Source organism: Dipteris shenzhenensis, chromosome 14, assembly GCF_047967505.1.
Source record: "Dipteris shenzhenensis isolate YYH24624 ecotype China chromosome 14, Dip_SZ_1.0, whole genome shotgun sequence".
In the NCBI taxonomy this organism is placed as follows: domain Eukaryota; kingdom Viridiplantae; phylum Streptophyta; class Polypodiopsida; order Gleicheniales; family Dipteridaceae; genus Dipteris; species Dipteris shenzhenensis.
Window position 1 is genome coordinate 45,715,474 of NC_141609.1, and position 27,528 is coordinate 45,743,001.

General features: G+C 47.0%; 1 protein-coding gene across 1 annotated transcript in view; it reads left to right on the top strand.

Annotated features, from left to right (window-relative positions):
* LOC147894710 (acyl-CoA thioesterase II) overlaps positions 1–27,528 on the top strand; it is a 143,881-nt gene that overhangs the window by 92,328 nt on the left and 24,025 nt on the right. The window contains exons 13-14 of the mRNA XM_087384911.1: positions 26,334–26,390; positions 26,604–26,708. Of these exons, the coding sequence (XP_087241037.1) occupies positions 26,334–26,390; positions 26,604–26,708 (162 nt within the window). The remainder of the gene's footprint in view (positions 1–26,333; positions 26,391–26,603; positions 26,709–27,528) is intronic.

The following is a 27,528-nucleotide window of genomic DNA, read 5'->3' on the forward strand; positions in this document are numbered from 1 at the left end:
GCGGAGATCGATGCTGCCATTCCTGCAGGTTGGAGGATTCCAGTGATCACCAGAGACAGCTCTTCCCAGGAGATGAGAGGTGGCTAGGGCAGTTCACACCCCGCGGCATTCCTTTGGTGGTTGCAGGCCTTTTCTCGGACTCCTCGATCCACTTCTTCTCCGTCGTCGATGGTAGCCGTCTCTAGAGCAGAGAGGCCGTGATCGACCCCCAGCTTCCCTGGCAACGCTTTCGCATCATAGGGCTGCAAGGGAAAGCGTGGCATATAGACCCCCTGATTGTTCAGGACCAGGACTGGAGACTCTGGATTTGGGAGGGTCGCTCCTTGACAAAGGTGGAGTGGGACCCAGGGGAGTGGCGGTGGCCACCACTGGAGACCTCAGAGAACCCTACCCCCTTTTTCTCATGCAGTGCACGTACCGGTAGGTGTGCTCTTGGGGCGCTCCAGCGCAGGCTACCCACCCAGGCACATAGTTGGTATGCCCAAGGGATATCTCTGGTTTTTCTTCGTACATTTTGGAAGACTCTTTGGGCAAGTTGGCGGCCAAGGCAGATCTCTTATTTTCTTTGGATGGTGGTCCACAAGGGGCTACCAGTTGGGAGATGGCTGAGGCAGATGGGGCAGGAGGGGCACTGCCAGATGTGTTTTCAGGAGGAGTCGTCCCTGAAGCACTGTCTTGGAGCTGCTCGCATGCTCAGACAGTGTGGAAGGGAGTCATGGGGATCTTAGCGAGGGCTGCACCCGAGCTAGGACCGGCGGTCACTTGGGGAGCCGTTTGCTGGTGCAGCACCGAGATGGGACATCACTTGGCTTGTGAGTTCTCCTGGCAGGATCCAGTTTTCTTCATCACGCAGGCCACCTGGGCATACATGGACAGCTTCCCTTGGCATCTGACAGAGACAGATGTAGGAGTGATGACTCGGCACCCAGTTTGGGAGATCATAGGGAGTATTGTAGGCTGGCATATATGGACTTCCAGATGTGTGCAGACCCTAGGAGATCAGGTTTCTTCTGCTACCCAAACCCTAGCGGACATCTGGAGCACGATCATTCACACGCTCAAGGGTCAGTGGGATCAGATTCAGGGGGAGACCCGGGCAGGGAAGGAGAAACGACGGCGCTTCCTTCGCGACTGGGACCATCAAGAGCTGTTCTTCCAGCACTCTGCTTAGAGTCTTCAGTGGCATTACTCCCCCCCACCGTGGCTGTTTGTCCACACTCAGATGATTATGCCCTGAGAGGCTTGTAATTATTTTGTTACCATGGGCTGTATCCGTTTTGTGATTACAGCCCACTCTCGTTTTCAAGCAATATAACTAGCACTACTTTTTGCGCAAAAAAAACCATGCCTGAGGTGCCTGCTTCAATCCATAAAGGGCCTTTTTGAGCCAGAAAATGCGATTTTCAGAACCTTTTTTCTCAAAGCTAGGAGGCCGAGTGACATAGACCTCTTTCTGTAAATCACCATGAAGGAAGGCGGTCTTAATGTCCAACAGATGCACCTATGCAAGAGCAATGATGCACAATATGGTCGTGATGAGTGAGGTGGGAGCAAAGGTCTCTTCAAAATCAATGCCATGTTGCTGTGCATAACCCTTTGCAACAAGATGAGCTTTGAAGCGGTCAATGCTGCCATCAGCTTTCTGTTTGACCTTGTAAACCCATTTTGTGCTTATAGCACACTTGCCTGCAGGCAAGTCACACAACTCCCAAGTGCCATTTGCATGAATGGACCAAGTTCAACATTCATAGCATCCATCCATTCTCTGCTGTCAAATGCATCCTCATGACATAGTGGCTCTTCATTACAGGTAGTGGCAATCAAAGCTACAGCCAAAAAATTGCCTTGCATCTGTTTGTGCGCACCTCTAGTGCGGGCAGGCAAAGGCTCAGCCTGCTTGCTTTCCCTGAGGGTATCCAATAGCCAACGAGGGACTGATTTTTGCTGTCTCATGACAGCCGTCTCCTCTTGAACTGCTTGCTCAATAGCATGGCCATTTGGTGGTGAAAAATCAGACTGAGCAGGAGCAACGGGAGGAGGATTGGAGCTGCTAGAAGCATGTGGCATCATGCTTTGCACTATGTCATCTTTATCTATGAAAGGTGGAATAGAATTAAGCACATTAGAGGCTTCCGCTGAAGGCTGTGTTTTACAGTCCAGCCAAGGTGAAGGGGCATGCTCGACAAAAACCACGTCGCTATTGACAATCACCTTGCCTGTGCTAGGCTGAAACAACTTGCTAGCTTTGCTTTGTGAGCTGTAGCCAATGAAGATGCATTTGACAGCCTTATCATCAAGCTTATGCCTCAACTGAGAGGGTACATGCAAATACGCAAGAGACCCAAACACCCACATGTGAGAAATGACAGGCGTACGACCTGTCCATGCTTCAGAGGGAGTCATGGTCTTCAATGCCCGAGTGGATGCTCGGTTGAGCACATAGTTAACAGACATAATTGCATAATTTTATGCTTTGCATGCCCATTCTGTTGCGGGGCGCGTATGGCACTGTGCATTGATGAATGATACCCTGGGTTGCTAAAAAATCAAAAAATTTCCGGGACATGTACTCACCCCCCCTCCCCCCGTTAGTGCGGAATGTCAAGAGTTTCACCCCACTCTCATTCTCTGCGAAGGCAATCCAATGCTTGAAGCAAGAGAAAACATCTGAGTTCAGCTTCATGGGATATATCCAAGTGAACCTGGTGAAGTCATCTATAAAAGTAACAAAGTAATAGTACCCCCAAGTGATGCTGTTTGCATCGGTCCGCACGCATCACTATGTACGAGATGCAACTTCTTGGATGCACCAAGGGTCCCGTCCTTGGGAAATGGAAACCTATGCATTTTGCCACAACAAGCAGCCTTCACATACATGTTTTTAAAGTGCATGCATGGGTGGAAGATCTACAACCATGTCATGTGAATGCATCTTTACCAAACTATTGAAATTGAGATGTCCCAATCTCTCATGCCATAGATGTGTATCAGAAATTACAAATTCAGCCACGGCATCTGACACATCCCAGCACTCCTGAAACCACCCAAACAAACACACACCACGTGAGAACTGAGTAGGCTGCTCACCACCCAACCATGACATCTACGGGATGTGATCCCAAATCAGGAGATGTCCCCTCCGAGCCACGAGCTGAGCTACTGGCACGAACTCCCAATCAGATCTAAACCAGCCTGGTGTCCCATACCACCAGGTGGTGCTGTGAAGCCCTGGATTTGCCACCAGGCCTTGGGCTATGCTAAGATGCAGGCGCGCGTCCGCGACTCAATCCAGGAACAGACCTGGCACCTGGGAACGAAACTTGCTCCCAACTGCACTCCCAACTGCACACTGAGAACTGAACCCCCTGGGCCCCTTTTATAGACTCGGGCCCCGAGCACCAAAAATAGCGAAGACCTATAAATACTTCGTACCCTTGCCACTCAACCCGAGAATCAAGCCTGCCTAGCTCTAAGCCTCCCCAGGCTAACCTGAACTAGTCCTGTGTACCTAGTACACGTCAGATACCAATCCGTGCACATGACATACTCCCCCTCCTCTAAGAACTCACTCCTGAGTTCGCTAAAAAACCTGGAAATGTTCTTTGGAGGTTTTGTAATGTCTCCCATGTTGCATCCTCCTCAACACGATCCTTCCACTTTCTGTCACGAAATTCAAGAATACACTCAGGTTTGTGAGGAATAAAAGTCAAATCTGTAACTTCTATAATCTCATGAGGAGAAACAAGTTGATCATTTGCACCCAAGACTTCTTTCAGTGTACTGACATGAAAGACTAGATGTACTTTAACATCAGGAGGCAATTCTAGTCGATATGCAACTGGTCCAATTCTTTTAATGACCTTGAATGGACCACAGTATCTGGGGGATAATTTCGGAACCAAACCAGTACTTAGGCTCTTGGATTCCTTCGGAATTCGCAAATATACCATCGAGCATAAAATCTGTCCCGATCTTGGGCACTTCTAATAGACTCCTTGGCAAACTGCAACATTTCCTGCATGTCTAGCAAGAAGTTCTTAGCAGCATCATTTTGAATTCCTTTTAATCCAACCATAACTGGTGACTTAGGTTGAAACCCGTACATAAGCATAAAAGGACTGTAACCAGTACTAGAATGCTTTGCACTGTTGTAAGCAAATTCTATCATAGATAGATAATCTTCCCATGAAGACTGTCTCTTAGATACATATGCCCGAAGCATGTCTTCAACCAACTGGTTGACCTTCTCTGTACTGCCATCGGATTGTGCATGATCCGAGGAACTCATACTTAGAGTAGTTTCCAACTTCTCAAATACAAGTGTCCAAAAGTTACTTGTAAACTTTGAGTCCCTGTCACTGACTATGTCAGATGGCAAACCATACAGCTTAAACAAGTGGTCCACAAACTCGTGAGCCAACTGAACAGCTGAAATAGTTGTTCTAGTAGGTAAGAATCTAGCCATTTTTGTCAAACGGTCGACTATGACGCAAATGGAGTCATGACCCTTGCGCGTTCGAGGCAAACCAGTAATAAAATCCATGGAAATACTTTCCCATTTATTACCTGGAATCTATAATGGCTGTAATAAGCCCGCGCTTCTAAGGCGTTCTGCCTTAGTAACCTGACAAACCCGGCAACCTACTACATAGTTCTCAATAAATGCACGCATCTTAGGCCAATAAAAGGTATGCTTCACAAGAGACAGAGTCCTATGTATACCCGGATTTCCCGCACTAGGAGCATCATGACACTCCCAGAGAATCTTGGATTTAAGGTCTGAAACATCTGGTACACAAATCTTTTCATTGCGGAACAGCAAGCCGTTCCTAATCATCCACTGACCTCCTGCCGCCTGTACCGTAGGTGGCACAATCCCCGAGTCCTGGTCAACCATGGAGCTCCCATCCTGGACTCTCTGCCAATAAGAATTGAAATGACTATCAGTTGCGTATAGCCCTCTCAAGGATTGAAATAGGTCTGAGGACATTTCCGTAAATGACAAAGCATTTACAAACTTAACTCGACTTAAGGCATCTGCCACACTATTCAACGAACCCTTACGATAATGTATTTCAAAATCAAAATCTTGCATTAATTCTGCCCATCTAGCTTTCCTTCCCCTCAATTCTGATCCATCACACACATACTTAATTGACTGGTGATCAATCAATACAAGGAACTTTGAACCATACAAGTAGTGTCTCCAAACCTCAAGAGCATACACTACAGCATAAAGTTCCTTCTCGAGTGTGGGCCAACGATATTGAGTGTCGTCTAGCTTCTTACTCTCGAAAGCTACAGGTCTGCCCTCTTGGAATAGAGCTGCCCCAATCGCATAATCACTCGCATCAGCCTCTAAAACATAAGGCCGGGTAGGATCGGGTAATGCAAGAACGGGTGCTTCCTTGATAGAAAACTTCAAGGTTTCAAAAGCCTTGTTCATTGCATCATTCCAAGAGATTGGCTGAGTAGACCTGTGTCCACGACCTTTCAATATGTTTGTCAAGGGTGCCGTGATATGTGAATAATCACGCACAGACTTCCGAAGAAATACCGTAAATCCTAGGAAAGAACGAAGTTGTTTCACAGTCTGAGGGATAGGCCATTCTAAAAGCTTCTGGATACGATCCAGATCAATGCTAATACCTTCACAAGAAATCTTGTGTCCTAAATAAATGATCTCCTTCATAAAGAAGTCACATTCACTCATCTTGGCATAGAGCTTATGCTGTCTTAGAATAACTAAGACAATCCGGAGGTGTCCTATATGATCCTCAAGCGTTCGACTATACACCAAGATGTCATCTAAGAACACTACCACAAATTTGCCCAGAAAATCCCTGAACAAATCGTTCATCATCTGCTGAAAAGTAGCAGGAGCATTGGTCAAACCAAAAGGTAATACGAGAAACTCGTAATGACCATACCTAGTTCGGAATGCGGTCCTATCTATGTGTTTAGCATAGATACGGATTTGGTGATAACCCGTACGCAAATCAATCTTAGTGAAATACTTCGCTCCGGCCTAACGGTCTATCAAATCATCGGAACGAGGTAGAGGGTATCGATTCTTAATTGTCACTTTATTTAATCGTTTATAATCTATACAAATTCTCCAGGAAGAATCTTTCTTCTTTCTTAGGAGGACAGGTGCACCCCAAGGTGATTTACTTGGGCGGATATAGCCCATATTAAGGTAATCCTGTAGCTGGGTAGCTAACTCATTCTCCTCTACCTGGCTCATCCTATAAGGTGGTACACTGATAGGTTGAGCCCCTGGGACTAAGTCTATGCGATGATCTACTGCCCGTTCTGGAGGTAAACCTTCCGGCAGTTGAGCAGGGAATACATCCTGAAAACTATCTAACAACATTCTCAATTCACGGTGTTCAAACACACTTAATTCATTTTTGTTAAGTACAGAAACAACAAATGAAGAAAGCGGAATCAAAACACACTGATAGACATCATAATGAGAATTTTTTAATATATTCTGAAGCTGCATCGCAGATACAATAGGCCCCTGAGAAGAGAGAATTTTATCACACTGAATACAAAATTGGGTGTCCTTATCTACAAAAGAAAGCGTATGCTCCGTCCATCCGATCTGAATATTGTGGGTTTTAAACCACTCTATTCCGATCAACAAGTCTACATGCCCCAGATGCATAACATAACATGTAAGAGCCCCTGTGTAGGCTTGAATCCGGATAGGAAGCGCTTCAACCTTGCGATCCCAAAACTGCTTTCCAGCTGGAAGCTGCACCTCATAGGTGTGGCCGCTAGGTACTGTGGACAGCCCCATCTTTTGCACAAATTTGTAATTAACAAAATTGTGAGAGCTGCCCGGATCAAAGAGAATGTGAACATTGAGAGATACCAAATACCATCTTTCTGGCAAGATTGAGCTGCTGCTCCTCCCCGTTCCCCTGCTGCTCCCCCTCCCCTCTCCCTGCCTCCGTCCCCTCCCCCCTGCTGCTCCGCTCCCTCTCCCTGCCTCCGCCCCTCCCCCCTGCTGCTCCCCTCTGCCCCCTGCTGTCCCGCCCCCTCTCCCTGCTGCTCCGTACCCTCCCCCCTTGCTCCGCCCCCTCTCCCTGCTGCTCCCCCTCTCCCCCTGCTGTCCCGCCCCCTCCCCTGCTGCTCCGCTCCCTCTCCCTGCTGTCCCGCCCCCTCTCCTGCTGTCCCGCCCCCTCCCCTGCTGCTCCGCTCCCTCTCCCTGCTGTCCCGCCCCCTCCCCTGCTGTCCCGCCCCCTCCCCTGCTGCTCCGCTCCCTCTCCCTGCTGTCCCGCCCCCTCTCCTGCTGTCCCGCCTCCTCCCCTGCTGCTCCGCCCCCTCTCCCTGCTGTCCCGCCCCCTCTCCTGCTGTCCCGCCCCCTCTCCTTGCTGTCCCGCCCCCTCCCCTGCTGTCCCGCCCCCTCCCTGCTTGCTCTCCCGCCCCCTCTCCTCCTCTCACTCCTCCCTTTCTTCCCCTCTCCCTTCCCCTCCCTCCTTGCCCCTCTCCCCTCTCAGCCTTAGCCCCTCTCCTCCTTCCCTCCCCTTCCCCCCTGCTTCCTCCTAGCCTCCTTTCCCCTCCATTGCCCCTTGCAGTTTTTTGGAACGGAAGGAGCCTTTTTTCCTGTTCGAGTCGGCCTCCTCACCTTGATTGGCGATGGATTCCCCGTCAGCCAATCCTACTCCATCTCCACCGGCCGCGAAAACTATCACATTCTCTAAAGACGAGTTGCAGCAGCTCAGGAAGGATGTAGAGATTGAGTGCTCTACCACTTTGTTAGCACGCATCTTCGGGTCTCACCCTTCCAGATCCCAAGCCAGAGACTGGATGCTTGCGGCTCTCCCCCCAGACCTCGCTCCTCGATTGGTAGATGTTCGCCTTCTGGGACGAGGTTTCTTCCAGGTTGTTTTTGACACTCCAGAGGCTGCGAGCACTGTGCTCAAGGCCGAGCTTTTACACCTGGGACACAGGAAGATCTTCTTTGAAGCCTTTCACCTTGGTTTCGACCCAGTTGAGGCAGATAAGAAATTCTTTTCGCTCTTCATTAGGTTCCCCGGGCTTCCCCAGGTCTACTATCGACTTCTTTCTGTTATTGGGGAGCATTTTGGCGTAGTTGCTGAGATCCCACCCCTCCCTGGGTTGCCATTGACTGCAGCAGAGGCAACCAAGGCTGATGGGGTTCCTAGAGTTAGGGTCCTTTGCAAGGATCCTAACCTCGAGATGGACCACGTCATGATACAGCGCCCGGATGGTTCCTTTTTTCGCCAGAGAGTGGAGATTTCAGGCAGGCAGGACCAGTGCAGGATTTGCAGGACCTCGGGACACTTTGCCAGGGATTGTCCCAGAAAGAAGAAAAGGCCTAAGAAGACCTCTGGTACAGCTACCGCCTCAGGACATCGACAGGGGGGACAGGGGGGGAGATTAGACCCGGCACTTGCCCCTCGACCTCGACAGAGGGGTGGTACAGGTCCAGCTCCTGCTCCTCATTCTTCACGTGGCGGTCCTGCTCAGTCAGGTGGTGGTACAGGTTCAGTACCTATTCCTCGGCCTCACCAAGGGGGTGGTACAGGTCCTGCTCCTCGACCCCCACCTCCCTCAGGCACACGTGACGCTTTACAGTGGGTTCCAGTACGTGTGCAGGTCCCTCCTTCAGTTCACGAGGGTACCTTAGTAGATTCTGCTTCACCTCGAGCTGTCCTTCCTGTCTCACCTTGCACAGTCCGAGACGCTGAAGCTTCGACCTCCTCCCCAGTTGCAGCTTCTTCCTTAGATCCAGCACTTCCAGATGTTCCTCTTGAGGACGGAGAGATTTCCGCGGCTGGGCAGACACCGGATAGAGAGCCTTCCTCACTCCCTCCCTTAGACAGGGGGAAGGGGATAGCTTACACTGTTGATCCTCTTCCCTCACAAGGGATCCTTCGTACTCCGGTGTCTGGATTGCTCCACAGGAACTCATTTTCAGCCTTGGCAGAGAGTTCAGATTTCCCAGAGGAGGAGTTTGTTCCCGCTACTTTTGGGGAGCCAGTGGTTGGATTTCCTATTGACAGGGCTTCTTCTTCAGGTGCCAGGATTCTTTCCCCTATTGACTTTCCTCCACTGGGTTCCTTCCCTCCATCCAGGAGGTCTTCCCCTGTTGAGGGGTTTGTTTCCGCCACTAGGTCGGGTAAGGTGTTCCACTCTACATCCTCCCGTCGATGAGGATTATCAGTTGGAACATACAGGGCCTAGGTGGCGTCCCACATCGCCGCCGCAGACAGCTGATCCGGGATCAGCTTCATCCAGGTGTTACTGGTGGTCCCATTGATATATTATTTATTCAAGAGCACAAGCTGGATTATAGAGATTGTGCCAAGTCAGGCAAGTTGCTCTCAGGACATACTTTTTGGTCGCCTGCATTGGGCACTAGGGGAGGCACTTCTATTTCAGTTTCGCAGTCGGTTCTCCCCTTAGTTGTTGGGCACGGAGTCATTATCCCCTCTAGAGCTCAGTGGATTATTCTCTTGATTGGAGGGCGTAAGGTTGGCTTCCTCAACCTATATGCCTCCAACATTAGAGGGGAACGTGTCCTTATGTGGAAGACTTTGCTCTCCTGGGCCCCCATTGTGGATTCTTGGGTGATTGGAGGTGACTTTAACATGGTCGAGTTACCTTCAGACAAAAAAGGGGGTAGAGAAGGCGGACTTCACTCTTTGGAGAGAGCAGCTTGGGATGCCTTCCTTTTCCATTTCTGTGGCAGAGATACTTGGTGTGATGATGCCTTTCTTATTCAGCCACAGTCCCTCCTGTTCTCTTGGTCGAATAGGAGGCAACAGATGCCTATTCATGCACGCATTGACAGATTTTATGTAGATGACTGGGCACTTGACAGAGGGGGATCGGTATGCATTGCTGCAGGGGTTTCCACCTCAGACCATTTCCCTGTTGTTTTGGCTATCTCAGAGCCTCACTTGAGAGGCCGATCAGCCAGCATCAGGATCCCAGATGCCTTTTACACAGAGGAGGACCTTACAGAGGCAGCCCTACGGGTATGGTTTGCTCATGTCCAGGGAGGGCAGCCACATCCTTCACATTTAGCCGCTGCCCTCTCTGGTATTAGTGACTTTTACTGCTCAGTTGCTTCTACCAGGAGACGAGATATTCTCAGACGTGAGATTGGTGTTCGCCAGCAGTTAGCAGCTTTGCAGAGGGAAGAGCAGAAACGGCCTTCAGATGCTTGGATTCAGGAGCGCCTTGCTGCAGCGAGGGCTCACTTGCAGTTATTGCTTGATCAGAGAGCAGAGTATGCCTTTCATGCACGGGAGTCCTTCTGGATTCAGATGGGTGGTAGAGTCAATAAACACTTCTTCTCTATTCTTGGCCCTAGACATAGTAGAGAGAGTGTATCTCAGCTTATTGACTCACATGGGGTTTTACAGACAGAGCCAGATGACGTCTTACGCATAGCTTCAGATTTCTATGCCACCCTCCTTACTGCTGATCCTGAGACACACGATATAGAGGATGCTAGACAGGCTATTTGGCAGAGTATCCCAGTGTTGGTGAATCCGGATTTGCATGTTCTACTTGACGCACCTTTCACCAACACAGAGTTCAGGACTGCACTTTTAGCCCTTCACAAGGGCAAGTGCCCAGGTTTAGATGGCCTCACTCCGTCTTTTTTCATTGCATTTTGGGATATGATTGGAGACTATATTACTTCAGCCATGCAGGCCATTTGGGACTCTGGCGAGATGCCTGAATCGCTTACAGAGGGCCTCATCCACCTTATCCCAAAAGGAGGTAGCAGAAATTTATTGTCCCAGTGGAGGCCTATCACACTTCTGGGGACTTGTTACAAGATTCTGGCCAAGGCGATCAGCCTCCGATTGCAGCCACTTCTCCCTGATCTTATCCACGACACTCAGACGGGATTTGTGCATGGCAGAAGTATTTTTGATAACATTTTTTCTTTCTGGGAAGCTTCAGAGTGGGCCGTGCAGAGTGGCCAGAATCTTGCCATTCTACTGTTGGATTTTGAAAAAGCTTATGACAGAGTAGATTGGAGTTTTTTGGAGGGCACCCTACTACGCTTTGGATTCACTGATGTTTGGATCAGAGGTGTTTCCTCTTTGTACAGGTCAGCCCATAGCCAGGTACTTATTGGTGGGGTAAGGGGTGAGAGATTTCAGATTTCGAGATCAGTCCGTCAGGGATGCCCCCTTGCTCCTTTCCTTTTTTTATTCGTGGCCGAAGCTATGAGCATCTATGTTAGATCTCAAGCTGACATCTTTGGGCTGAGACTTCCTATCAGAAGAGAAGAGGAGCTGCTTGACAGTGAGTTGGCTGATGACACAGCGATTTATTTGGATGCCTCTCCACAGACATTGACTTCTTTCAGGACAGCATTGGATTTATTTTGCTTGGCGGCAGGGGCGCAGATAAATTGGCATAAATCTAATGGCTTTTGGATCAGTGATGAGGACACTCCAGTTTGGGGACTTGACATAGGGTTCACTTGGGTTCAGAGGGGTGTGCCTATCAGGTATTTGGGCTGCCAGGTCGGCTTGGGTATTTCTACCACGCAGCAGTTTGCTCCCGTGTTGGAGAGCATCAGAAGGAAGCTTCTCTTTTGGAGCTCAGCCAAGCTGGATCTTGCCTCTAGAGTTGTGGTGGTCAACCAGGTCCTTTTGGCCACGGCCTGGTTTATTTGTTCATGTTGGTGCCGTTCTAGGGACTGCATCATTCAGCTCAGAAGACCGATCAGGAACTTTCTCTGGAGTGGGCTTGATGGCACAGCAGATGCCTTAGCCAGGGTGGCTTGGGAGACCCTCATCCTCCCTACACAGGATGGGGGTCTCAATATTATTGATCCAGATTTACAGTGCAGAGCCTTACTTTGCAAGATAGTGGTGCGAGGACTTATGCCAGGACAGGAACCGTGGAAGGACTTTCTTATCAGCAGCATACAGAGGTGCACACCTTCCTCAGGAGGAGACTGGATGAGCAGTGTTAGATGGATTTTCACCTCAGCACACCTCAGATCACCTTCTTCCCCTCTCATGGTTGCCATTCTGAAAGCTTGGGCTAGTTTCAGAAGCTCTCTTCGGAGGATTCCTCCTTCCTCCCGGGAAGAGATTGATAGGCAGCCCATCATGTGGAACGACAGTTTTTTAGATGATCGTGGCAGACCACTGGGTGCCTCACTCTACATGCAGTGGGCCAGGTGGGAAAGGGGACCTGCTTCTTCTTTGGGATCTTGGAAAGCCTTCCGTAGGCTTCCAGAGGAAACCAAGTCAGGGTTGATAGGACATCTCAGAGGGAGTGCAGGGAGGATCTTGCAGATTGAGTCAGCCATTCCAGAGGCTTGGATAGACACAGATGATATGCCTCTCACTACCTCCACTTGGGCAGGTACTTTCTCGAGAGGCGGGGTTCCACTTCAGGTCTTAGCCTTCCGAGGTGCACAGGAGGATGCTTTGGTTTTCAGTGTCCAGGATGGTGGCAGATTGCTCAGATCTACAGATGATATATTGCTTGAGTCTGCTTTTCAGCCTATCAGGGTCGTAGGCCTTTTGATGCAGGGATCAGATTCAGAGTGGTTCTTAGACCCTGACCCCCAGTTACTCTCCACCGGGTCTTGGAGACTTTGGCTCTATGGAGGAGTTCCCATCAGGTATTTACAGTGGGACCCCGGAGAGTGGGAGTGGATTGACGTAGGGCATCGAGAGAAGACCATCCCCTTCTTTCGTTACACGGTCAGTAATGCCAGGAGATTTCAGCTCAGTAGTAGAGGTTGGAGACCCTCCAGAGTTCCTCATTGGGAGACTTTTGGTATTACTGCGGATCAGCAGAGGTACTTCTGGAGGAGGCTCTGGAAATCCCACAGGAATAGAAAGATCACTATCTTCTTTTGGCTTTCTATTCATGGAGGGATTGCAGTGAACCTTTGGAGGTCCAGATTCGGAGCCGACCCTACTTGCCCTCGTTGCCTTTCTGCTTCGGAGTCTATTCAGCATTGCTTATGGGATTGCAGACAGGCGAGATTGATTTGGATGGGGATAGCCAGGATCTTCAGTCACTTTGCCCATTCCCCACTCTTTATGACTTGGGGCTCGGTGGCTTGGCTTTCTCTTACAGGACCTCAGGTTTTCTATGAGGGACTTGACTCCTCCCGGGCCATTTCAGTTCGACATCATCGGGTTGAGCTCTGCTCGTTGGATGTGGTTACACACCGTCCTTTTACAGCTGTACATGCCTCTGTGGATACTTCTTGGGAGATTATAGCGAGCATAGCAGCCTGGCATATCTGGAGATCCAGATGCACAGAGGCTATGGAGGGTACTCAGGTTCATCCCTCGCACACATTGGCTAGTATCTGGACAGACATATCTGGACAGACATCGTACACACTCTGATGGCCGTATGGACGGGCATGCAGGGGGACTCCCGTGCAGCCTCAGCTAGGAGGGCTTCTTTCTTCAGGGAATGGAAGGATTCTCCTTTCTTCTCTGAATCTACTACAGGGTTGAGATGGCACTTTCAGCCTCAGCCTTGGTTTCTTTCCACCTCACTCTGAGGGGGTTTTTTATTATCCTCATGATTTCATGATGTATTCCGCTTTGAGCTTGCTCTCGCGGGTTTTTGTTCTTACTTAATAGAAGTCTTTTTCATGGAAAAAAAAAAAAAAAGAGAATGTGAACCTGTTGGTCCATAACTTCTCCATAAACTCGGAAAAGATCATGGGAACCAAACAACGACGTATTGAAAGTGCAATTACAAGAGAGTGGGCAGGTAATGACATTTACAGAAATACTTGTCATCGAGACTTGGTTCGCTCCCTTGGCTGTGGTACGTGGACCCGCCTGGAGCTTCGGTCCAAGCACCAATTTTTGGTTCTTGCGCTTTGGACACTCATTCTTGGTGTGGCCCCGCTCCTCGCAATAGAAGCAACGTCCTTCTTTCTTGAGCCTCAAAGTACGAAGGAAACGGGCTTTACCATTCTTAGCCTGAGTCAAGTTTTTCTTGGAGGCGTTGTCCGTAGACTTCGTCTCCCCAGTACCAGTCGGCTGAAAGAACTTGCGTTTGTTCTTTCCACTCGTGTCGGAAACTGTAGTTGCTTTGGCACCGGCCATGGTATCATCATATATGCGCGCATAATTCATGGCCTCCTGCAACGTTGTGCATTTGTTGTTCTTTATCTGCAACTTGTATGAATCTGGCAAACCATCCACGAAGAAACCTAACAAGGTCACTGGATCCATCTTAGTGGCCCTGGTTTGCAGATCCCGAAATCTTTGAAGATAAACTTCAAAGGTCAAGTTTAACTTTGACATATCGAGGGCCTTAAGCTTGCCAACGATATCATAATCATCCTCCTTCTTCAGGAACTCCTTCCGGAGGACCCCTTCAAAATTTGTCCATGTATCAGGCTTAGGCTGGAGTTCCTTCCACCATAGCAACGCTTTACCTGACATGAAACCCGCTGCAAGCTGGATCTTCTTCTCATCTGGGTATGGGTGGAACTGAAAGTGTACCTGCCACTTGTGTAACCAAGTGTCAACTACCTCCTTCGTTCGAGACTTTTGATCTCCTGAAAAAGGGTCTGGAGTTATATTCGGGCCTAGCACTGAGGCCATGGCATCCACATGCGTGAGTGCCTGCACAGTGCTAGCCAGAAGAGTGAGAGTTGCTTGAATCCCTTGGAGTTGCTGTGTCAACCCCGTTTGATTTGCATTAACCTGCTCAAATTTTCCATCAAGAGCAGTGGTAAATTCACTGAAGGCCTTTTTCGTAATCAGGTCATTATAAAGACCCTGATCCTCCTCTCCCACAGGAGTGTAATCCAAATCCTGCTCTCCCATGGTGAACTCGGGACTTGCAGAATCATACATAACTGAAATCTGATTTGAATATAAACTGAGGGAAATAACTGACTGAACCGAAGCGAAAAGGAGAATGGAGTAGAGGAAAACCGTCCCAAGAGATGCTGACGGAAGGAGATGCTGGAAACTGTCGAACCGGAAGCACACGAATCCCGGAATCTGGCTGAACCCGCTACCGGATGCAACGTACGGAATCTTGCAGCGTACGGACTGCTGACGTGGCTGTACGGTCGGCTGACGTGGCTGTACAACGGCTGACGCAGTCCGTACGGCGGCTGACGTAAGCCGTACGACTGCTGACGGAGGTCGTACAGTAGCTGACGGAGGCCGTACAGCAGCTGACGGAGGCCGTACAGCAGCTGACGTGGCTGTACGGCGACTGTACGGATAGCTGGCGACGCAGGTACGACTGGCTGACGCGGGGCTGGCGCAGGTGTACGGCAGGCTGACGCAGGCACTGTACGGTGGCTGGCGTAGGTGCACGACAGGCAGATGCAGGGTTGGCACGCAACTCGATGGCGCAGCTAGACGGTTTGCAAGGCTATGGCTGGGCTGGTACCCTGCCCCATCTATATAGGGAGCAGGGCAGCCTAATTAGGAAGCCCTGCTTCCAAAAAAGGCCCACCCTCCCAGCTTTGGAGGGTGGTGCTTTTTTCGAAAAAAGCACACACCTCCCAGGGTGGCCGCACCCTGCTCGCTGCACTTTGCGCCTCTCCCTGCCCTGGCCGAATTCCGTACCAACCCTGGCGTTCAATCACCGCCTTCCCCGCAGCCCTTGTCGGTCACATCGCCTCTCTGCTTTCTCCATTCTACGTTTCCCTCTCTTTCCTTCTTCTCTGCTCTCTCTCTGCTTCCTACATCCTTCTCTCTTAGCCCCCTTCAGGAATTTCGAAACTCTCCCTCCTTTCTTCTACCTTTTCCCTACCAATTGTCCACCCCTGATAACCCAGGAACCACGCAGAAATTTGCAGCAACAAATTTCGAATTTTAGGGCATACCTGGAGAAAGAATTCGTAAAAAATTCTCGCATCAGAAGTTCTACCTCAGGAGTTGGCTCTGATACCAACTGACACATCCCAGCACTCCTGAAACCCCTGATCTGCAAAACAAACACACACCACGTGAGAACTGAGCAGGCTGCTCACCGCCCAACCATGACATCTACGGGATGTGATCCCGAATCAGGAGATGTCCCCTCCGAGCCACGAGCTGAGCTACTGGCACGAACTCCCAATCAGATCCAAACCAGCCTGGTGTCCCATACCACCAGGTGGTGCTGTGAAGCCCTGGATCTGCCACTGGGCCTTGGGCTACGCTAAGATGCAGGCGCGCGTCCGCGACTCAATCCAGGAACAGACCTGGCACCTGGGAACGAAACTTGCTCCCAACTGCACACTGAGAACTGAACCCCCTGGGCCCCTTTTATAGACTCGGGCCCCGAGCGCCAAAAATAGCGAAGACCTATAAATAGTTCGTACCCTTGCCACTCAACCCAAGAATCAAGCCTGCCTAGCTCTAAGCCTCCCCAGGCTAACCTGAGCTAGTCCTATGTACCTAGTACACGTCAGATACAAATCCGTGCACATGACAGCATCAGCTTCCATAGCAGCATGTTGTGCATTTATGTCACGATGATATAGCCCTCTATCAAGTGTTGCAGTAAGTACAATAGAGTTATCGTACCGATTATCATAAACGGCACATCAATAACCGTAAAAAGAATTATGAACCATGTGTGGAGATGGCTGAGATAGAAATCAGATTCTTTTTTATACGTGGAACGTATAAAACTTCCACAAAAATGTAAAGGTATCACCTGACACTATAGTGACAATCACTTGACCAATCCCTGCTGCATTATTTGCACAAGTGATAGTGCCCCTCTTTGGAACACCGCTCAATGTGTGATTGCGATTTTTGCAGGAAGTGAGGTGCTTTGAAGCACCGCTATCAAAGTACCAGTCTGAGGCATAATTTGAGACAGCTTTTCTGAGGCATAATTTGAGACTGCAAAAGCTGAATCATGCAGAGTAGGATTATAATGACACTCCACAAGAAAATCCCACTCGTCATCTCGGAAGCAATACGCTTTTGGCACTCAGAGATGTCATGACCTGGTTTCTTGCAATAATTGCAGCATTCCCTCTCCTGGTGGGCCTACAAATTCATGTCAGCAGTAGAAGGAGAGCATGAGGTACCAGATGTAGGTTTGGGCTATTGATCTTCATGAGTAGAAGCAGCCCTGTTTTGATGACTTTGCTCCTCCTGCAGTAGGGAAACAAGCTCATCAATAGAATAGTAGTTGAGGTTACCCATGGCCACTAGTCTAAGCGTTGTAGCGAATCCGGGACATGAGTTAGGGAGTCCATTGAGTGTGGTGGACACCACGAGTGAGTATGGTACAATCTCATTAACATTGATGAGCTGTTCTCTGAAGTCCTTAACCTGTGTCAAATAGGAATCTATGCTGCCCCTTCATTCATCTTAACATTGTCAAGCTGCCTACGCAAATAAGCAACTTTGGCTTCATTGGGTTTGTGATAAAGACAGCAGGCCAAAGTTTCCCATGCAGCCTTGGTTGTTTTACAAGACCGAATGTGACGTATAACAACTCTCTTGCAATTCTTGGCAATCACTACATGTGCCTGTGCATCTCGCTAATCCCAATGAATGTGTTCTTGTGTTGGAGGGTTGGCGGCAGGCACTAAGGGAGTAGTGATAGATTAACCAGAAGTGGCAGCAAGTGCATGTGATGAAGAGACAGGTCTAGTCTCCAATCTAGATATAATTCCCCAAAAATTCCCAGACACCAACAGGTGGCGCTCCAAGTACAACCACATGGGATAATTACTGCCATCAAGCTTGTCCTCAGCAGCAGGCATCCCAAGAGATTCATGGTTTTCCATTGCAAATGAAAATCCCCAAAAATTAAAAATTAAAGTGTTGTGCAAATGTCATTGCCTCAAGGCTACAATGCAAAGAGTTGGCTGCCCAAGTATTTGACTGCTGGCTGCAAATGTCAGTCAAAAATGACAGCAAATGTTTGCACGTGTCAATGCCAGGATGGCTGCTCAAACACTGACCGAAACGCAAAAATGACAGCAAATGTTTGCACGTGTCAATGCCAGGATGTCCCCAAAAATGACTTGGAAAAAATAGTCCAATCAAAGGACCCCCCTTGAGGCTGCAAAAGTGACTGCTCAACCAAGGAGCAACTGCACAAGGTGTCTTGCAAAATCTGTCCCGCAAAGGAGGTCCTGCCAAAGGTGACCAACCCAAATCAAAGGACAAATACTTGCAAATCTATCCAATCTGAGTACAATCTGCTTGCAAATGGTGGCGAAAAGTCCCTGTAATGCAACTTCCGGGACACGAGTGCCAAGTGTAGTGAACAGGGGATAAAAGCCCCAAAATCTATAAGGCAAAATACCCAAATCAAAGGGCAAATGCAAGTAAATCCCAAATCCAGTTGTACCGAGCAAAGGTCATTGCAAATAACAGCAAATCTGACAAAAGCCCCAAATTTTGAGAGGGCAAATATGCCAAAAAGTGGGCAAATGTGGAAAACAAATTTATCTACTGCAATTTCTCGCCAATGTCATTGAAAAGCCCTAAATTTCAGATCAAAGCAGCCAAATGTCACTGCAATGAGTGCAAATGTGACAAAATAACCTGCAAATTTGAGTTGAGAGGGAGTAAATCCCAGCCAAATGGTGCTAGAGCTGGTTGGAGCAGTTGGAGGAAGGCCCGAATGACAGAAAAAGTCAAAATCTAAGCCGAAAACCCCGAAAAACTATTGAAAAATGCTCAAAATCACCTGCTGACAGGTCGTAATCATCGAAATCGGATCTCAAAAAGTCAAAAACAGTCGCTAGACTGTTTTTCTGCTAAAAAAGCAGGTTCTTGGTGACGAAACGAGGCATTGGACTGAACTAGAGCAAAATGCAAGGTAGGAGCAATGGATGAGCATAGGGGGGGGCGGGTAGAAGCAAGAGAACTTGCTCTAAATGGGAGGGAGGGGGGGGGGGGGGGGCGGGGGCGGGGGGGGGTTGGGTTGGAAAACAAGGACCTCATGTGGGTGGGAGGCTAAACAACAACCGTGAAATTTTTCGATGGGGATTTAGAAGAGTAGTATGTATATGTGCGACGGTAGTATGTATATGTGCGACGGCAAGCCAAAGGCGTGATAGGGCGAGGCCTAATGTATGTCTCTTTGTCGAGAAACCCAACTGGAAGATAGCCATATCGATGTGGGAGATCCACAACTCCCTCCCCTAGGGGGCCCATCCACTCCTCTATCATGTGAAACATCTTGTCCCTCATGATGAGTTAAAAAAGCATGATGCTCCACTTCTGCTCTCCCATGGAGGTGAAGCTGAAACCTCAAAGAGGACAAGAGCGGGAACCCAATGGACCCCCCCTTTTGGGGATCCAGAATCAAAACCGTCACCTCCAAGGTGAGGGGGTAACTATCATGAGATGTTGAGATAATTCCATGGTCCAAGCCTTCAAAATTGGCACAAAAGGGGCTTCCTTCGGTGAGGCCTTGGACTTGGAAGTTGAGAAAAGGGGCCATTTCCCTCAGTCTGCCCCATGGGAGTTGTGTCTTGTACCGAGAGAGGACCAGGTTGGGATTGAGAGGAAGAAGCCGTAGTTGTGTCCTTGGCAATAGGCTTGGGCACAGTAGGGGGCTGTGTCTCTGGGGGGTTGGGGTGGAGGGAGTAGTAGGAGAGCCTGCTACAACGGGGGGGGGGAGGAGAAGGGGTTGAGGGTGACTACCTACTGTGCTTAGGTGGCAGTGAAACTGTCTGAATTGAACGATTTGCAGACTCGAAAGAAAAGAAAACTAGTTGTAAGGAAGGTAGAAGCAAATGGATATGCAAATGCTTGTCATCTTTCATTGAATCCATGGTGCTTACATATAGCCTGAAGGCAGTTATCCTTGAAATTGAAACTGATTGCATGGCGGAACGTTTCCACGATGATTGAAATCATCTTCAGAGTTTAATTCTTATAGACATATTGTCAATAGATATAGGTACAAAGCTTTGTAGAAAGCCTCAAATTTTTCACGAGGTAAGGCTTTGGTGAAAAGATTTGCCACATTTTGATGTGTAGGGAAAAAGACCAAGCTGATCTCCTATGTATGTAGCCGCTCCCCGATAGTGATAATGTATCTCTATGTGTTTTGTATGTGCAAGTAGCCACAAACCTCTTTCCAGAGGTCCCCATTCACAAATGCAGTTTTGATATCCAACTGATCGATATGCCATACATAAAATGTAGCCATGGAACCATACACCTAATGGTAGTCATACTAGAAGTGGGAGCAAAGGTCTCGTAAAACAATCACGTTCATCCATTTCCAGAAATTACTGGTCCTAGTGTCACGACTTGTGTGGCTTGGAAGTGGTGCAGAGAGTTTGATCTCCTGCAGATTAGCAAGCAGCCAATGAGGGACTGCTCTAGCCTCTTGCATTACTGAACTTTCTTTTGCCACAACATCCTCAACTTCTTACTGAGTAACAGGACTAGCCATAGGCTGAACCAAGGCATCAACATTTGTGAATCCGGCTGCAAATTCTGATTTTCAACAGACATATCAGCTCGAGTATCAAAAGGAATGGGCAGCAACTCTTCACATGTGTCTGATGAACCTTTATTTTCTCAAATACAACAAGGGGCAAATGTGATTTCTCAGCAAAAATAACATCTCTAGTTTAAACCTTCTTGGTAGCAAGATTGTAGAGTTTGTAACCCTTGCTTTCAATCCTATAGCCCACAAATATGCACTTCAACTTTGTCATCAAGCTTTCCTCTCAATTTCTGAGGTACATGTGTATATGCTACGCATCCAAATGTACAGAAGTAACTGACATTGAGTCTTCTTTCATACCAAGCCTACCATGGTGTCATAACCTTAAGTGCTTTGGTTGGACAGCTATTCAAAACATGATTAGAGCAGATTATTGCTTCCATCCAAAACTTGTGAGGAAGTCCTTTGGCCTTAATCATGACCTATCCATCTCCATTAGTGTTCTGTTCTTCTGCTTAGCCATTCCATTATGTTGAGGAGTATAGCGGACCATGCATTGTTGTATGATGCGTTCCCGACCCAAGAAGTTGTGCTAACTCCTTGGACATGTACACAGTACTTCCCTCCTTTGTTTGAACATAGGTTTCGTATCCTAGAACTAGACTGATTCTCCATCATAGCAATACAATGCTTAAACACAGTGAACACTTCTGATTGTTGCTTGAGTGCAATACCCAAGGAATCTTGAGAAGTCATCTATGCAGCCCTGATTGCACCATACTTCGGGAATGAGAACCGATGCATACCCCTCACATATATGCTTAAGAGGATCTTCCAAAGGAGGCTAGGCATCTACCATCTGAAATTTCTGCAAAAGCATAAGACTACAAAACTTGGCATACCACAACTCTGCATCCTGCATGGCAGAGGTAGATGTAGAAACTTAATATGCGGTTTGTACTCTTTTCTCAAATGCATCAAGCTGAAAAAGACGAGGATAGATTGTGCTTGTTAAGACCAGTGCATAATCATTCTCCATCATGAACCATACACTTGTCATCCTCAAAGATTGAACTTGAAATCCTCTTCTAGTGAATGAGGAAACTGAAAGCAAATTCTTCTTTATACCCGGGACACACAAAGCATCATGGATGCGAAGATCAGAGCCATCATCTGATGTAATCAAAATTTCACCAATCCCTCTAACTGGACAAGAAGAGTTGGTGGCACAATATATTTCTTGCCAAGAGGAGCACATGACAACATATCAAACCAGTTTGAGGACGTGATGTGTCTGGATGCACCGCTAGTAAAATACCACCTTGTAGTTTCATTGACACTGAATGTGTGTGAGACGCAAGAGTCTCATAACTGCAAGCGAAGAAGACCCCTTCATCTCTACAAGATTTGTTGAGGCAGCATCCTTTCCTGAATTTTGTGTCAGAGAGCTTGCAATTGTCATACTAGGCTATTTCTTCTTTTCTTTTGCAATCCTCTTTGGCATTCATGAATGAAATGACGTGGCTTTTTGTAGTAGTGGCATTTGTGTTTCCTCTTAGGCTTTTGAGCATCCTTTCTGTCCTTACCAAAACTATGACTTGCATCATTTTTGGGCTGATATTTGCCTCCTCCCTTATCTTTTGCAGCAAAAGCTTGCTCTCCACCATGCACACTCATGTTCTTTCTAGTCTGCTCTTCTTGAAACAAAGGTCCCACCAACTTGTGAAAGGCCAGAGGGTTGGGATTCCCCCTCAAGGACAAATTGAGCAACTTATGAAAAGAAAGATAGACTCCGGTAGGGAGTTAAGTGTAGCAAAGACAAGAGGTGTATCTGGTATGAATTTTAGATGTTACTCACGCAAGTCTTGAATCTTTGTGACATCTGCCATTGAATGTCCTTCATCCATATGTACCGAATCAAGCTCCCTTTTAAAAAATGAGACTCTTGCCTGATTATGGCCATGATACATTGTGTCTAAGATATTGCAAGCACTCTTCGATATCCGGCAAGACCAAATGGTGCATCCTATTTTCTCTGATCTGGAGTGATACCAATAGGTTCCTGTACTTGTAGTTAAGCATGTTGCCCACGCCGTGCGCCACGACCCCCCCTTGCTACGGAGGAGTTTCTGGTGCACTAGGAGCAGGATGAACATCATCACCAGCAGTGACAAATTGCCAAATTCCCTTGGCAACCAAAACATTTCTAACCATAAAGCTCCTTAGAGAAAAGTTGGTTTCATCCCACTTATCCTCGTGGGCAAATACGTGACCTAGATTTTCAAACAAATTGCATAGATATAACTTTGACAAGTTCACGTATTGTGAATGCAATGGATAACCAACTGAATGCTCACTTTCAAAGCCAATGCTTGGCTTGAGGATGCACCTCAAAAATCTGGCCCAAACTGTCAAAATCAGACAGCAAAAGTTGGCTGTTTGAGCAGTCAGGAAATTCTCTGATGCAAAACAGCAAATGCTCCTGAAAGGTTACCGAATGGCAGAACCAAACATGCTCTAGACAATGGTCTTACAACCTGAGCAAAAACAACTATTTATGGACCTCTGTAGGGGCTGGAACAGGATCAATACTCCTCCAAAAAGGACGATTTCTGCCCCAGAAAGTTGGGGAAGAGGTTCTACATAGCATAGTTAGTGCACTACCTAGCAAAATTCTTGCTATATAACAGATAATATGTTCTATATAGCACATTTGATGTGCCATGGAGCATTATCTATGCTATAAAGCACATAACATATTCTCTAAATCGAATATGCAGATTACTATGTGCTACTACATAGCACACAATCAGTTCTATATGGCATTGTTAATGTGCTATGCAGCATTAACTGTGCTATATAGTATATGTATTGTTCTTTAAAGCATAGGTAATGTGCTATGCAGCATAGTGTGTACTTTGTATGTACTATATGCACAGTGATGTGTGGTGCAGACAATTTGTGGTACATAACACATCGTTGCTCTACAGTTTCGAGGGGTGCTTGTCGGGGATCCTCAGTGCTCTCACCAGATCTTGAATTTGGGTTGGTGTCTTTGCTTGCTTATCTCCTTGCGTTTGATATTGCACGAGCTCATCTCTTAGCGCGTCACACGCAGCCTTGATTCAGCTTGTCCATTTCGCTTCGGCGCTTCCTTTTTCAAAATGATTGTCTCAGACCTACACCGATAGTAGCTGCTGAAACAGTGCCAAAACAGCAGCAAATGCTTTTCCAACAGCTCAAGACTGCTCCAAAACAGTCCTGAAAAGATGTTGTAGCAGTCGCCTGTTGGAGAAACAGGTACAACAGCTCCCAAAACAGCAAAAACCAGTTGACTTGTAGAAGAACAGCTCCAAAACAGCCTCCAGCAGGGTCGACCAGAAAGAAAACAGCAGAACAACATTAGAAATCACCTCGGGAATGGTGCCAGAGGCCTGCAACAGATTCAACCTGACTAGACTTAGATGTTGCAGTGATTTTTTTACCAAAAAAGAAGTCACCCAAATCTACAACAGCTGCCAAAAGGTGCACGTGTGAAAATCCAGGCCTGAAACAGGTGACTAGCCCCAAAAGAGCTCCCAAAGTTGATGACTATTGCTGCAAACTGGTCGCAATTGCTGGAAACAGCTTGAAATGGAATCACCTTGCCCTGAACAGCTTCCCGAAGCAGCCTGCCTCCAAAATGAGATGGAGGGTGAGCTTTTTTGTGACAAAGCTCAAGCTTTTCACACAATATTTTCTAGCATCCTTAGAAAAGTTTTAGTTTCTTTTACTCATGGCACCGCTCTACCCATTATTGAGATGTTTCATGTCCTTGAGTCTTGGATTGTGCTTGCCTTTTGTGTCTCTTGTGCAATCAAGCCGTTCAAGCACGTCCTATAAAGTTTTACACATAGCAATCGGTGTTTGACCTAGCATGTGTGATTTGATCATTGGTCTTTCAAGCTCATTATACAATGTGCAGTTAGTTTTGAAACATCTCATGGTTTCCCACACATCGTGTGTGATTAAATCGTACACATTTTAAGAACTTTGTAAGATCTTTATAAGTAGCAGCAAGTCTTGGATGGTGTCATGGAACCAAGTGAAGGCATAGGGCCTTCCAATGAGCTTCACAAAGAGCATACACTCCCATGAGGAAACAAAAAAGGACTCCCACAAGTTGTGGTAGAGGAAGGTGGATCGCGACTTGAAGATGAGAAGTCACACGAGTCAAAATGTGGTTCTATCATACAGTGCAGTTTGTTCTCAGCCACCCACCAAGTGAAAGGGGAGTGAGTTCTCTTTGACAATGAAATGGGAATCTGCTAGAGTTGGAGGGGGGATAGACTCCATTGGAAGGGGAAAGAAGAGGCATTACGGAAGACCATTGAAGAGAAGAACAGAGGAGAGTGGAAAGTGAACTGAGTGTGTTGGGCAGAGCTAGCAGAATCCAGGAGCTCCTAGCTTTTTATTCCTTCTTACTTAGATTGTATTTCCCTATGGATAGCTACTCTTTTGAGTAGTTAGCTGAGGAATTATTGTCGGTCTTGTTATTGTCAATCGATGACTGTTGTTGTCTAGGCGCTTGAAGCATCTCTCTATGCAAGTGTGCCATAGGCCTGGAGTAATACCTCAGGAATAGGTCGACTCAGCCCACGTGAGGGCAGTCACATCAACCTGATCCCACTATGGTAATTAACAGCTCACCCATAGTGTGTTTCTAAATGGCATAAACTGTATGTGAAGACTTCCATTCAATTCCATTAATGCTACTAACGATTGTTTTTGGCCCACCATTATCTCATATGTATAGGAGAGCATAAAACCATTCTTGAATTGGTCTAACCAACATAAGCCACATCGGAACCTCTACAGCCTCAACATGCTATTTGATATTTGCATTTGTTTCACCTTATAAATCTGTCAATGCACAATGATGGTGTTCCTCTCCTCCTCATCCAGTTTTATGCTGCCAAAAAGGAAAGGTAGTTAAGCTGTTGAACAAATCTGCCAAACAGGCACGATCCTATAATCATAAATGATAAATAACATGATGTTGTCCCTGTACATGAGCATGATACAAGTATTCTTGCTCATGTAAACTATAGCAATGCATATTGTTTGTCAGGATCACCTGTGATAGCTCAAAATTTCCATGGTTGAACAGTTTAAGCAAGCTCAATTTAAAAAAATAGACCGAGAATTAGCATCAGAATACTTTGATGATATAGGATGTTATGAACTTGAGTATTCAAACAGCACATTTAAATCACTAATATCCTGAACTGTTCGTCATAATGGAAAACGTAAAGGCCAATGTACATGAAAGGCTTATCTACTATATGCTTCTTCATTCGATTTGGTTGCCGGCTTTTAACATGTATCCCAATGAAAAGCATAATTATCTCTAAATTATTTATATTAATAACATACTGATTACTAGCTTCTCGATAATGGCTTGTATCATCTTCCTACTGCAATCCAAAACTATGTGAAGACCTCAATAAAATTCCCAATGAATGTATTTGGCATTACCTAGGTTGCTGAAAAAGGGAGTAATTTTGAATGAAATAATGGAGACATTTGAGAGCAATAGACGGGAGGATCCCACATCATACAAGTAATGAAGATATTGATCTTGGCAATCTGTTCTTCTTCAGTGCAGGTATCCTGTAGATCACCCTGTGCCATGGCCATCATGTATACAGCAAGAACAATGTCTCAAAGCAATTAGAAACTTACTAGGAATTGCCTTTCACTCTTAGCCATAATGGCCGACCACAAAGCAACATTAGCATGTTTCTTTGTGAATGAAATGCATCTATGGCTCTCGATTGTCTCCCATATCAATTGACCTTTAATAAATTCTGGTTTTGTAAAGCCATCGTTTGCTTGTTCTTGTTCAAGAGCTCAAGGTTGGTCGGTCGTGACATTGATAAAAAGTATTTTCTCATTCACAGGGAGAAACTATGGTGGTGTGCAAGGGGCAAGCTTTCAGAGGATCATGCTTTGCACCGGTACGTACTGAATTCAGACAAAAGTGAGATACCTTCTACTGCTTGCTTCATGGTAAAAATAACCAATTCTAATTTCTGCACAAATGGAAGGGCAATATTGATCATGAATCGAGGGATTTGTCTACATGGAAGTAGATTGACGTTCACTTTATTTGCTAAACAAAAAGTGCATTTTTAGTGCAAATAACCCTCAATGGTTCCTGTAATCGGCAGTTGTGTGGCAGCTTATGCTTCTGATTATCACTTCCTAGACACAACTCTTCGGCCCCATCTCAGTGCAGCAGGCTTTCAGACAAGATCCCTGAGTCTCGATCACTCGTACGTATATGTTTAGGTTGAGGTGAATACTACTTGATCAAGGTGTAGAACTCTGATTGTTCGTGAGCCTAGTGCAATTTCAAAACTTGGAAGTGTGTTTTGTAATCCAAAACATGAAATTAAAATCGTTTAGATGTTGTTCCGGCATCAAATATTTTATTTCAAATGATGTATATCTAGTTGAAGTGCACAAGCATGACCATCAAATATAAACATGCAGAGGAGGTACATCATGCTAGTCACGTAGTGATTCATATTAGATTTTAAAGGTGCTAATATTAAGGAAAAGAGCATGGAGGACATATCTCTCATAGCCATCTCATCCACTTCTCGGGAGGGCTGCAATTTCCAAGCTATAGCAGAAGGTTTTATTGAGGTTCAATCAAGTAAACACAGTGGCTTTGGGGCATAATCTACCAACAAGATTTAACAAATCCTCTGACCTCTTTGAGTGGCACTGAGCGGCTGTGCTGCTTAGCTTCACCCTCCTCCCTCAGTTCTCTTCCCCTCATTGCCTGATTTTGATAGTTTTGTGTGTCTCATGGTGCATCATACGCAGGATATGTCAGCCATTCATGGCTTAAGCAAAGCACGTGCCATGAAGACCATGCAATGCATGGCATGGGGGGGGGGAGGTCCATTAATGACCCTGTACCTTAATGATGCCTATGTGACAGCCATATGAAAGCCACCTTGTCTATTGATGCTTGCAAACGTGTCAGCTGATGCCCTGGCATGCAGGTAGGCTGAACTGATAACATGGCACAAATCAGCTGATGATGTGGCACATGTCAGCAGATGATGTGGTACGGTTGGCTAA